This window comes from Macaca fascicularis, chromosome 10 (assembly GCF_037993035.2).
Source record: "Macaca fascicularis isolate 582-1 chromosome 10, T2T-MFA8v1.1".
Taxonomy (NCBI): domain Eukaryota; kingdom Metazoa; phylum Chordata; class Mammalia; order Primates; family Cercopithecidae; genus Macaca; species Macaca fascicularis.
This window is the reverse complement of record NC_088384.1, coordinates 25517394-25530301: the sequence shown is the minus strand read 5'-3', so window position 1 is coordinate 25530301 and position 12908 is coordinate 25517394. Positions and strand designations below refer to the sequence as shown.

General features: G+C 47.5%; 1 protein-coding gene and 1 long non-coding RNA gene across 16 annotated transcripts in view; one reads left to right on the top strand and one right to left on the bottom strand.

Moving 5' to 3' along the window:
• Nucleotides 1-239: 239 nt before the first annotated feature.
• On the bottom strand, nt 240-8033 carry LOC135965461 (uncharacterized). The gene is made up of 6 exons (XR_012418914.1): nt 7915-8033; nt 7323-7524; nt 2362-2832; nt 1474-1615; nt 557-753; nt 240-470 (listed from the first exon to the last, which is right to left on the bottom strand). It is a non-coding gene; the product is annotated as an uncharacterized lncRNA (long non-coding RNA).
• The window catches only part of SEZ6L (seizure related 6 homolog like), a 217342-nt gene continuing 212215 nt past the window's right edge, over nt 7782-12908 (top strand). For all 15 annotated transcript variants that reach the window (XM_074004128.1, XM_045363908.3, XM_074004127.1 and 12 more), the window contains exon 1: nt 7782-8083. In XM_074004128.1, the coding sequence (XP_073860229.1) occupies nt 7990-8083 (94 nt within the window). In that variant the 5' untranslated portion in view covers nt 7782-7989. The remainder of the gene's footprint in view (nt 8084-12908) is intronic.

Below are 12908 nucleotides of genomic sequence, written 5' to 3'. Positions count from 1 at the left end.
CCATGGAAGGCTGTAGGTTAAGGGGAAGCCTTTATCCTGTGCTTAAGACTTCAGGGTGTGGCTGCTGTTAAGTGCTGGGGTGTGGGGCATCTGAAGAAGAAAAAGTCTGTGCTTGGCAATTTCCTCTCAAGTAATTTTATTCCATTCCCTTCCATCATGCAGCAACCTGAAGTTATCCTGAGAACAAACGTCACTGCCATGGAAACAGTAAGAGAAACAAACAATGCGTGCACTGTATAAAATTGTCCATAAAGGCTGTTTATTTTTCATACCATTATTTTAATAGGTGGGGATGGCAGTGATGGGCTGGAGGAACAGCAGGCTTTAATGGTGCCGCTAACGTTGCCTGTTCTTACAATGACTTCAAATGCTCACAGACATTCAGCCATTGGCACTTAGATCATGTCTCTGGCTGGGAACTCCTGCTGGTTTAGAATCTTACTGCCAGGAAGCATCACCTGTTCCTGGAACTGAAAGGCAGTATGGCCAAGTGGTTATAGACTCAAGCCAGAGGTCAGACAGCCCTGGGTTCCAGTCCTACTTCTGTCATACTTACTGATCGGTGACTGTTGGCAAATTTCATCACCTCTCCGAGCCTCTGTTTACTCATCTGCAAAGTGGAAATATAGTCGTTCATTTATTCCTCCATTTGAAAATTAACAAGACTTCACTGAAAACTTGCTATGTGCTTTGTTTTAAGGGTCCTGGCATTCATTGAGCTTAAAGTCAAGTGGGAGAACAGAGATAATATACCTGCAAACACATAAATAAGAGAGATCATTGTAGATAGTGATATAGGCTAAGAAAGATTTAAAGCCAAGGTTGTTCTCTCTGATGAGATGCCAGTCTAGCCAGCCACAGAAAGAGGAGAAAGAGCCAGCTGCTTATATATCAGAAGGAAAGGCCTTCCAGGCAGGGGCGCAGCAAGAGAAAAGTCCTGGAAAGATCTAAGATTAGAATCCTTGCAGCTGGGGCTTTATAAAAGGAGGTACGAGATAAGGCCAAATAGGGAGGAGAGACCAGATCAGATGGGTCCTATAGGATAAGGTAGGAGTTTGGGTTATAATAATACTAACCTTCTAGAGTGGTTGTAAGGATTACATGAACTATCAAGTGGTAAACTCTAAGCAGCTGCTTAAAAAAAGTCAGCTTTTACTTTCATCAAGACAACCATAGTAGAACTCATCATCTCTTGGGTCCAGTTGCTGACATCATAGAATTATTGAATTTCAGAACTGAGAGATCATTTTTCCTAATTTTTCATATGGGTGAATTAAGAATCAGAGTGGGCAAGGGACTTACAGAAGTCACATAGGACTTAGTGGTGGAGGCTCTGGGCTTTCCAATTTCCGCCCACTGTCCATTGAGCTCAAGCCCATGCCATGATCTCTGTGGGGAAATTCCTTGGCTTCTGTTTCTGCTGGGTGGTACTTCCTTCTAGGGGACAGTGTGGGGTCATGAAAAACCACAGACCTGGTGCTGTGAGTGTGTGGCTTCTCCCTGTGAGCCTCGGAGGGTCCGCAGACATTAGTCCTTCTTCCCTCCTCCTGACACAGACGCTGTCTCTGTCCTCTTGTGTCCTCCCTGGCACAGAGGCTGGGCTTTGACTGGGGAGCTGAGAGAAAGGACAGGCTATTGATCAGTAGGGACCTGACCCAGTCTGGCCTTTTCAATATTCCATACTAAGAGAGGGGTGAGATTTGAGAGGAAGTCGAAGGGCTGGAGAATGTTCCTGTAATTGAACAGAACAGTGCTGCCTCAGTTAATTTTGAGTGAGGAGGCTCACACAAAAAAAATGGGTCAGATTGACCAAGCCCCTGATGGGTTTGGAAGTTTTACTTATTCTGCAGCCTTAACCCCAGCTGGACTTTCCTCTGGGTCTAGACATCCATGAAGACACCTAATAAACCCTATGAGAGAAGAGATTTTTCTAGTATTTGGGTTCCATTTTTCATGTACAATTTATATAATCCTTAATCGTTGCTCCTGTTTATTGAGCACCTACTACAGGCTGGGTAATCAGTTCAGCACTGAACATGCATCCCCTCTTTTACTCCCATAACAACCCTAGGAACTATTACTAATATTCTTCACCTTAAACGACAAGTAAATCGACTTTTAAAAGTTACTCACATAGGAGAGAGCTCTGATACGTCTGACTCCAAATAAACCTGCTGATTCCAAAGGGCACATGGACTTGTGGGGTCCCCAAACACAAAAGTCTTAGAAAAACCCATACATGTGTATCGCTGTGCTGATGCAGCCTGTTCTTTATGGACTGAAAAATGTATGTGTTACAGTTTCTAATGCCAACAGAGTGTATAAATATACACAGTATCTTTAATTGATTTTTCTTCTCACCTTTGAGGCCCAAGACCATAACCCTTAGTCAGGAAAATATCCCAGCTGGGTTTGCAGGAACTTGACTGTGGGGGCCCGATGCAATCCAATATGTTTGTCCCTCTCTTTCAGTCTCCTCCACATTCCTGATGGTGCACTGGTTTTCCTTCCTGTCTGGCCAACAAGCCTCTGGAGAATGGCCATCCATCTTATAGGCTCACTTTGTATTCTGTAAACTTTCAGTTTGAAAGTAAACGCACTGCTTCCCTGTCAAAGCTCCACTGTGCATGGGTATTTCTCAAGAGCCAGGGAGGATGGTACAGACAGACCGAGCATTTCCAAGGAAACCAAAGGGGCATAATTGCTTCTTTCCAGGTAATGTGGATGCACTGGATGGGGTCAGCTGCGTCACAGTGGATCATTTTCTTGTTAGCATCTGGCCAAAGTGATGTGAGTACCACGGGCTTCCTGAATGACGCTGCACAGGCCCATCTGCAAGTTACAAGGACCAAATTGAAAATAGATCATGGAGACACTAGTTGGATCCTCTGCCTTCCCTTGAAAGATCCACGGTGGGTTTGTCTCCTGAGACATACTATTGCTGGGACTTTTTTTTCTTTTAATTTTTTTCTTATCTTTTTTTTCTTCTTATCTTTTAAGATGTCTTTTTTTTTTGTATTTCATTTTTACCCTAAGACAAAATATTTTTCTCTTTTTTTCTCTCAGTGATTAAAATCTTCCCATCAACCAGATGTTCCTAAGGGAGATACACGCTGCAAGGTTTGGCAGGGCGGGGGTGTGAATAAATGTACATTGATGGAGGCAGTAGTCACTGAGCACAGGCTGTCTGATGACCTCAAAATCACGTCCCTGATTAATCATGATCTGAGTAGGCAAAGACATGGGATCACACACACGATGACAATGACTTCCATTAATTGCAATGACCCTGTTTTAGCCTCAGGACCTTGCACTGGCTGTGTTTTCCACCAGGAATGTGCTGCAATCTGCGCTTGGTGTCTGTCTCATTGTTCCTTTCTCTACTTGAATGTCTCCTATTTTAGGAACCCATCCCTGATCATTCAAAAAGAACTTGCCTCTTTTACTCTCAAATCACCTTGCTTTATCTTCCTCATCAAATTGGAGCTTTCTCAAATTCCCATTTATTAATGACTTTATGGTCTATTTCTCATCTGTACAAAATAGGCTCCAGAGAGCAAGAACTCTGTCTTGTTCACTGCTGTATCGTCAGTGCCCAGGACAGTGCCTGACATAGGCACTATCCTAAGTGCTTTATAATGATTGTGTCATTGATTGCTAAATGATAGCCTTTTGTTGAAATCATTACTGGAAGTTTAATTCAGTTGTTCAAAATCATAGCACTGTTAGTTAGTAGCAGATCAACCATTCAAATTGAGGCTGGTTGGGTTTGAAGGCCCAGGCTTTTAACCACTCTGCTAAACTGCCTCCCCTGGCATACAGCATTAATTTTGGAAGCGATCTGGGCCCTTGTGTTGCCAGACTTCACTAGACTGTCAGCCCTGGAGAGCCAGAGACAGAGTCTGTTGCATCCACAGCACTCAGCACTGTTTGCCACATGGTAGCCATTCAATAAATAGTAAATGCTCAAACAGTATTTGTAGATAGATGGACAGATGGGTGAGTGGGTGGGTGGTTGAGTGAATGGACGGGTGGATGAATGGATGAATGGAAGGGAGGAAGGAAAGAAGAAAAGAAAGGGAGGAAAGAAGGAAGGGTAGGTAGAGCGATAGATGAATTGTTGGATGGATGCATGGGCTAATGAATATAGGGATAAATAGGTGGGTGTGTAGATAGGTGGGTAGATGAATAGGGAAACAGAGCCCCAGAGAGACTGGTGACTCACTTAATATCACACAACACTAGTCTTTAGTCCATCAGTTCATGGGATCTTCTCCATAACCCTAGGAAACAAGTGCCATAATACCCCCTCATCCACGAGGATATTATTATCCATTTATGTCGATCACTCCATGTGATAAGTGTTATTTTTATCCCTACTTCTCAGAAGAGGAAAATAAAGCTCAGAGAGGTTAAGTAACTTGCCATTGTCATCCTATAAGGAAGAGGTGAGGCTAGGATATAACCCTTTGTCACTATTGTACTAATTTTAACCACATAAGAGCTGATGCCCTGTTTATCACATGACAAAATATAAGGTGAATAGAATTGTAGGCACACATCATCTAATCAGCAGAGAAACTAAAATTATCTCCCCAGCAGCTTTGGGTAGCAGGAAGCTCACCCTGACACTAGAATCTAGGCAGGAAGTGCCCTGTTAGACCACAAACGTCACTGCCATGGAAAGAGTAAAAGGTAAAATGTAAACCAAGTGTATGATATCGAGCAAGTTACTTTGCCTCCCTGGACCTCAGTTTTCTCATCTGTAAAATGGCTATCAAAATTGTGATTGCAGATTTTCATCTGCAAACTGTTCTAGTCCCTCTCAGAATTCTATTTCTATTATGCTATTTCTTCTTCCAAAAATAGTCTTGATATTGCTCCTAAATAATCACTTCACCTTCCCAACATCACAATCTCAGATAATCGGGTCTGTGTCCCATTTTCTGAAGACTTTCCTCTGTGCCTTGTTTCAGCCAGCAAATGGAATGGGTAAATCTCTGCCCATATGTTCCGTGGGTTCATGGTTTACAGTGTCATTTCTTCTACATAAGACACCTGCATGCAAGCAATGCTCTAGAAGTTCAATGTACTTACCAAAGTGAGTAACCTCAGTGATGGACTTTTAGTGATTGTGGCCCTTCTGGTAGTGAGGAGGGGTTGAAGCTTCAGGAGGTAGCAACCAAATCATAGTACAGAGGCAGCCACCAAATTTCTGGGAAGTAGCCTGTGAAAGTTCTGGCTCTGTAATCGGGGCTGGCCTTGAATCTGCCAAATCCCACTGCTGCCTGACTGAGTGACCTTGGCTGGGTTGGGACCCTCCACAAAAAATCAGATACTTATCTGTCAGATGGCAATAACCACACCTCATTATCAGGATGATTATGAAATTGAAATGAGAGACCGTGCTCAGTGTGGGACAGCACCTGGCAAACAGTGGATTCTTTATACAACAGTTTCCTTTTCAGTTGGGTTGTTTGGTTTTATTTTCTTGTAAATTTGTTTAAGTTCCTTATAGATGCTGGATATTAGACCTTTGCAGATGCATAGTTTGCAAAAATCTTCTCCCATTCTGTAGGTTGTCTGACATTACTGGGTATATACCCAAAGGAATATAAATTATTCCATTATAAAGACACTTGCACACGTATGTTCATTGCAGCATTATTCACAAGAGCAGAGACGTGGAATCAACCTAAATGCTCATCAATGAATGAGAATATACATATGGTACATATACACCATGGAATACTATGCAGCCATAAAAAAGAATGAGAGCACGTTCTTTGCAAAAGCATGAATGGAACTGAAGACCATTATCCTCAGCACACTAATGCAGGAACAGAAAACCAAATATCACAAGTTCTCACTTATAGATGGGAGTTAAATGATGAGGGCACACAGACACATAGAGGGGAACAATACACATAGGGGCCTACTAGAGGGTGGATGGCAGGAGGAGGGAAAGGATCAGAAAAAAATAACTATTGAGTACTAGGCTTAATACCTAGGTGATGAAATCATCTGTACAACAAACTCCCATGACACAAGTTTGCACACATAACAAACCTGCACACGTACCCCTGAACCTAAGAATTAAAAATAGTTTCCTTGCCTCCAAGTATGGAGCTAACCTATCTCTTTTTTTTTCTCTCGCTCACTTTCTTTCCTTTCACCTCTTCCTCCATCTTCCTTGCTTCTTTATGCTTCCATTGAACAAGTCTCACTGAGCATCCACTGCATGCTAGCACTATACTATACAGAGCCTGAGTGTACAGCCACAAACAAACAGGCAAGGTCACTCCACAGAGAGCTGGCAGCTTCATACAGTAAAGCATAGAGTGCTTCATCTTCTCCAAAGGAGAAATCAGCCCTCCTGCACCCCTGCCTCAGCCACCTTTATAAAAACCAGTTAGGTTTACTGCCAGGAATGGAAACCTCTTGCAGCCAAGGATAGGATTTTATGGGGGATTCTCTGTCCCCCAAAGCCTGAGGCAGGTCTGGGCCTATAGTGAGTGGCCTGTAAAAGAGCATTGTTTCAAAGAGTAAATGGGGAAGCTCTGGGTGTGGAGAGTCTTCTGAAACCCTGGGCCAGAGTGCCCCCGCCTTTCCTCCTCCATCCAGTGTTCACCTCCCCCACCCATTCTTTCTAGGGACTCCCGGCTCCACCACGCTGCTAAAGACATATTCCTCCCCCTGTTGCTGCCTGCAACCTTCTCTCCATCTGCTCTCTCTGCCTGTTCAGGCTGCAGTGTGTAGATAGTATGGCAAGGTAGGGTAGTGGGAGGAGGACAGCTTCTAAATTGGGTGAGAGGCCTGCAAAGCCTGACCGGTCTGCCAAGGCTAGGCGGGGAGGGACAGTCAGTCTCCAGGACTGTGCAGAAGCTTGTCCCCACCTAGCTCTCCGCCAACGTCTGTCCCCAAGTATCTGCTTGTCTCCCTCATTGATTGTCCCTCACTATCTCTGTTTGTGGAGAAAAGACACGTTGCTTGAGAATCAGGCCTGGGCAAGAGTGCGGCCGAGGTGGGCCTTGCAGTCCTGCCCAGCTGGGGAAGCAGGTACAGGAAGAGGTAAGGGGCTGACCTGAGAGGAAGCCTCTCAGCTCTAGTGGCCTGCCGGCAGTGGGGTTATGGGAGACCGGGCTCAGATTAAAAAGTAGAGATGGATCTTAATTTAGAGTTCGTGATTGGGCTTCAGAGGGGTCCAGACCCCTCCTGTTAGGTTGCAGCCACAATTTTGTGGCTATGTGTAGTGTTCTGGTAGATTCACAGATCTCACCGGATCCACAGAGTTACAGACTTTCTAGGTTATGGGGACTCACTTTGGAAGCAGCGGGGCCCTGGCGGGGAAGCAGGCTGGCTGGATCCCAGAGGGGCCTGGAGAGAACTGGAACTGGGATGTATCTGGAAGGCTGAGCAGGCAATGGAAAGCTCCGGGCTGCTCATAAGCTCGGTTTCCAGGCCTCCATCTCACCGTCTGGAAAATGGTCCGGGTGCTCTCCAGCCTGGCCTGGCCAGGCAGGGCTGCTGGGAGTGTCAGCAGAGAGAGAAAACGCTCGGCTCCCAGGACGCAAAGGGAATTGGCTTTAAACTTTGCAGGGCCGACGGGCCGGCGGCCAGAGGAGGCGGCTGGCACCCCCGGCGCCGCCGCGGCCCCTCCAGCCTGCTGCCCGCTCGCCCGCCCCCTCCCTCCCTGCACTCGCTCGGCACAGACTCGGCCCCAGCCCCCTCCCTCCTCCCGCTCGCTCCACGCTCGTTCGCTCGCTCGCCGGCTCCTCCTCACTCGCCCGCCCGCGCCCGGCGCAGCTCGGCCAGAGCGACCGCGGGGCTGAGCGCGCGTCCGCTCGGGGGGCTCCGGAAGCTGCCCCGGCCCGCGGCCCCCTCCCTCGCTCCCGCCTCCCCTTCCTAGCTCACCGCTGCCTTCCTTTCCCGGCTCCCGCGCCGTCCGCCCGCCCCGCAGCCCGCGGCTCCGCGCCCCCTGCAGCCACGATGCCCGCGGCCCGGCCGCCAGCCGCGGGACTCGGCGGGATCTCGCTGTTCCTCGCTCTGCTCCTGGGGAGCCCGGCGGCAGCGCTGGAGAGAGGTAAGCGCCCCGAGGGGCGGGGCGGGCAGGGGGCAAAGTTGCCGGGAGAGCGGGGCGGCCAGGGGTCGGGGCTGACCAAGGCGACTCAGGCACCACCCGCCGGGATGGGGAGCGGTGGTGGCTGCCCAAATTCGGGGCTAGGAACCGCGCGTCCCCTTGGCCCGGGCTGATGGGAGTGTGGAGGTGGGGATGTGTTGAAGGACTCGGGCGCTTCCCTGCTTCGGCTGCGGGCTCCCTTTCGGTCTTCCCCGGCTGTGAGGCTGATTCTCCTTTGCAGCCAAAGAGGATCTCCTTGGAGTGGGGTCGCCTCCAAACCCCAAATTCCCGGAGCTTCTCTGCAACCGCACCCGGGGCTGGGTGCCAGATAATTCTCTTCCTCTCGGGGAGAGGACAGGAAGGGGGGTGAGCAGCTGACCCACCCTGCAACTGAGGACTAGACTCAAACAGTGCATTTGCCGCTCCCCCACGACACCTCAGAAACCCTTGACTCCTTTGGTTCAGGCTGCCCCGAGGGGCTGTGTTCCTGGATTGATCTCAGCCAAGCGTCAGGATACCGGACTTGGGTGTGGCTTTCGCCAGAGGCCGGTGGAGGGGGTTGAGGGCTCTGAGAACTTGGTAGGAGAGGGAGAAGAGATATTAGTTAGCAGTTGGGAACCTGAACGGACTCCCCTCTACTCTCTTCCCGACAGCCTAGCATCTCTGATCACTGTTAGGAATGGGGGTGGGGGGTGTTAGTTTCACCTACCACGTGTTTGCTGAATGGGAAGAGGGGCCCAAGTTTAGCAGAGAATGACAGCTCCTCCTTCTCAGACCTGGAGCCATACCCTCTGTCCACCCCGGTAAGGTACCCCAGGAAAAGTTATGGGTCGGGGAGAGGGCCAGATAGAGAGAGGGGTGCAATGCCTAACTCACCCAAAGCTAATCCTCAGAGCTTCGGGGCTTTTCTCAGGCACCTTGGAGACCCGAAAGCCAATGGGAGCGTTAGTTGGCCACCGGACCCGGCCTTCTTGCAAGGTCTAACTCCAGTTCCCAGAAATGCGCTCCTCACGTGTAAAAAAGCAGGCAGCTGCAGGGTCTGCCCAGGCTGAAGACAGAGGGAGAGCGGGCACTGTGCTCATCTGGGGCACCGCCTCTGTCATTTGCACCGTCTTGACTCAGAGTTGGGGGACTGGCGGTGTTCTTTCCCGGGCAGTTCTGGACCCCTAGCGCGCACACACCTGCTTTCAGCACCAAAGGCCCTGGACAGCTCTCCGCTCCATGGGCCCGGGCTCTGGGTTCCTTTCCCTTCAACCTTTCCCGGTGGCCTGGAGTGCCCCCCTCAGCATAAATCAGGCATTTTATCCCCCATCTCCCCGTCTTTTTAAATGTAGAGCCCGGAGTGCAGAGCAAAGGAAATTATTCATCACCTTTTGTTTAACAAAGCATATCATTGAAGAACCCCCTCCCCTTTTTCTTATGAGGCCATGATATCCACAGTTTACACCAGGTCTGGACAATTTCTCTGGGAAAGATAGGGAAAGAGATTTGGTTTAAACACATCGTTTCCACCACAGCATGGCCTTTCTTAATTAGCTGTCTCTTTCTAACAATGGCTTGGTGGCCTTGAACTGAGTCCAGCTCTCCCTCCCCCACCCCCTTTTGAATCTGTGTTGTGACTAACACACATACAAAAAGAGCCTGAAGCTACACGGCAGCTTACTGGATTTTCTAAAGCAGCTCTACCTTTGAGGACTCCACTCTCCAATACACCACCTTGCAGGGAAAAAAAAAAAAAAAATTGTCTTAATGGCACGTATTGAATTGTCATCTAAGACAAGGATTTCCTATTCTGTTTCCTTCACTGGCTTCAAACACATTGTAAAAGCAGGGGGATACGTGCGTGTGTTTAATTTTTAAGACATTTCATACTATTTTTCCAACTGCTCAACACTATGGATAGCCAGCATATTTTTTAAATTAACTTCAGGTCACCACCAAATTAAAGTCAAGTGATGTGCTACTTCAGAAAGCTCATTAATAACTGTGTGGTTCTGATTCTGAGTCATAAGGAAGGAGTGAGATTGGCCAATGAGCACTGCCGAGTCTGGTGGTGCATTTGGAGACAATTGACCTTCCACGATAAGTTCTGTTTTTAATATAAAGCCCAACATCCACTCAGATGGAGAACCATTCACCTAACTCATTGTTGCAAACTAGTTCTTCTGTTTGTGGTGGAGTGAGGGGATTTGTAAATACTCAAAAGGGACTTGTTGCTACATTCTTATGCAGGTCACGTGGTTCTCTGGGCCATTTCGCTGTAAGGCATGAATAAGTATAAAGTATAACTTGTTTTTGAAGAGACTCCTTATTGTCTAAGATATGCACATGGGGAATAATTGTAGCTGCGTGCTAAGACTGCAGAGTCTAAGTATAATTTCTTTTCTTTTTCTCTTGAATTAATAAGGCAAATTCAGTATTGCTCAATAAGACTCAGATTTGCTGCTTCCCCAGTCTCTAACGTGTGTTGTTGTTAGATTCACTTAAAGACTATTTTCATTACGGATTGGCATTATTTTCCGTAGACTTTTGCCCGTTCCTGCCAGGGGCCACCTTACCTAAGCTTGAGAGATTCATCTTGTGTTCATATGGCTCAGTTGGGTATTAGGAAAATAATGTTACATTCATTTTCTTCCCCTTCCAAGGCAAAAGGATATTTTCGATCAGAGTGGCTTGTTTTCTTATTTTTGCTTACAAGTCCATTCCTGCAAGCTGTTCAAACGGGCTCAATTTACTGGCCCTCCTATACTGTCCAGAGACAATTTCTCCAATATACCCACTGTGCAGACCTCCACTAGGGGCGCTCCAAGCTATAATTGGCGACTAAGGGCAGAAGAGAGGGGAATTCTGACCTGTGGAATAACCAGGTGTGTGCAACACCAAAGGTCAGCAGAATGGAGCTCTTCTCAGCCTGGAGGCCTTGCCATCATCTCTCCCCTCCCTCTTTCTGCTTACTACATTTGATTCCTGTTTCTCAAAGAAAAATTATTGGTCACTCTTGACACACGCAGTGAAAAAGAGAAAGAAAAGATAAAAAGCCAGGAGAATGCTCCAAGGAAAGTGTCGATCCAACTGCCCTTTTTGTATTTTTGTAGTTTCCTTCATGAAGTCAAACTGCAAAACATCCAAGAGACTGTGGCAAGGCAGTTCTGGGGAGTTTGACTGAGCTGGGCACTGGAATGAGATTTATAAAGTCCAGGAAAATAAGTGTAGCTCCATAATTAGAGTGACCTGGGTCCAGAGGCCAGATCCACTGTTTGTTAATGCATGGCCTTCAGCAGAACTATTTTATCTCAACTTCCATTTCACCATCTAAGGAGTGGGGGCAGGGGAAGGAGGACTGATGATACCAGCCTGGAAGGATGGTTGCAGGGATTACATAATGCATGTAAAAGCAGCTGGCACAGAGTAGGTACTCAAGTAGTGTTTTCTTTCCCTGCTTTCCAAAGGGCAAACTGCTCCTATTAGTAGACACCAAGAAAACAAATCTCTGCGATTGGCATGAAGCAGATGTTGGTGTCAATATTGGGATAATTCAGGCTAAAGTAGAAAGGGGTGGGAGGGGGATAATGAGTAGCTCCAGTTACCTGTATTCTCATCTTTGGCAGATGAGAATTTGACATTGCCTGGTACAGACACCCTTCCCATCCAAACTCTCATGCTGTTTCTTTTTGAACCTCAATATTACCGTCAGGAATCAGAGTTCCTGGTACTGGAGATCGAGCAGATGCAGGATAGCAGGTTAATGGTTGGAAATAAGACATAAGAAGCAAGTCTTCCGGAAGAAGACATTTGCCCTTTCATTCATTCATTTGAATTTACCGAGCACTTCCTATGTGTCTTAGTTCAGCCTGCTATAACAAAAATGCCTTAGATAGGGTGGTTTAAACAACAGAAATTTGTTTCTCACATTTCTGGAGGCTGGAAAGTCCAAGCTCAGAGCGCCAGCAGACTCAGTATCTGGTGAGCGTCTGTCATCTCTCTTTCTGCTTTGCAGACAGCCACTTCCTAGCTAAATTCTCATATGGCCAATAGGGACAGAGAGCCCTGGTCTCCTCATCTTAGAAGTGAACTAATCCTTATCATGGAGGCCCTATCTTTATGACTTCATTTTAATCTAATTAATTCCCAAAGGCTTCACCTCCAAATGTCATTACATTGGGGATAAGGCCATCAACATATTGATTTGGGGGGACACAGACATTCGATCTATAGCACTATGCATGCGGTAGACCTTGTGTTGGGTGCTGGAGAATTATAATATGATAAGGCTCCTGCCCCAGTAATGGCAGCCTAGCAAGAGACATCTGCAGGTAAACTACTACCATCCATGCCATGTGGTGAGTGCTTTGGGGGGCGGGGGGGATATCGGAGATCTATGGGACCTCACGTGGATGTGTTTAATTCTCACCAGGGGTGGTCAGTGAAGGCTTCCTGGAGCAGGTAGCATTTGAGCTGGCCCTGAAGGGGATGTGACAGGTACCAGCAGCCAGAGGAGAAATTTCTACAGTAGGATAGGGAAAATCCTGAAGGCTTCACTCTCAGAACACATCACACCCCCGCGGAATTGGAGAGAGGAAACAGAGGAGCGAGTGGGAGGAGAAAGTAGGCAGGTGCACATGCTCACGCTCAAAAAAAAAAAAAAAGAGAATCTGTCGGACCTGCCTGTCCTCCCTGCTCTGCCCTGAACTTCACGGGCTGGGTAGATGAGAGCTGGAACAAAGGACTTTGAGCCGCGGTGTTCGCTATTGTCCACTAGAGGTTGTGATGACACCGAAGGAATCTTCTC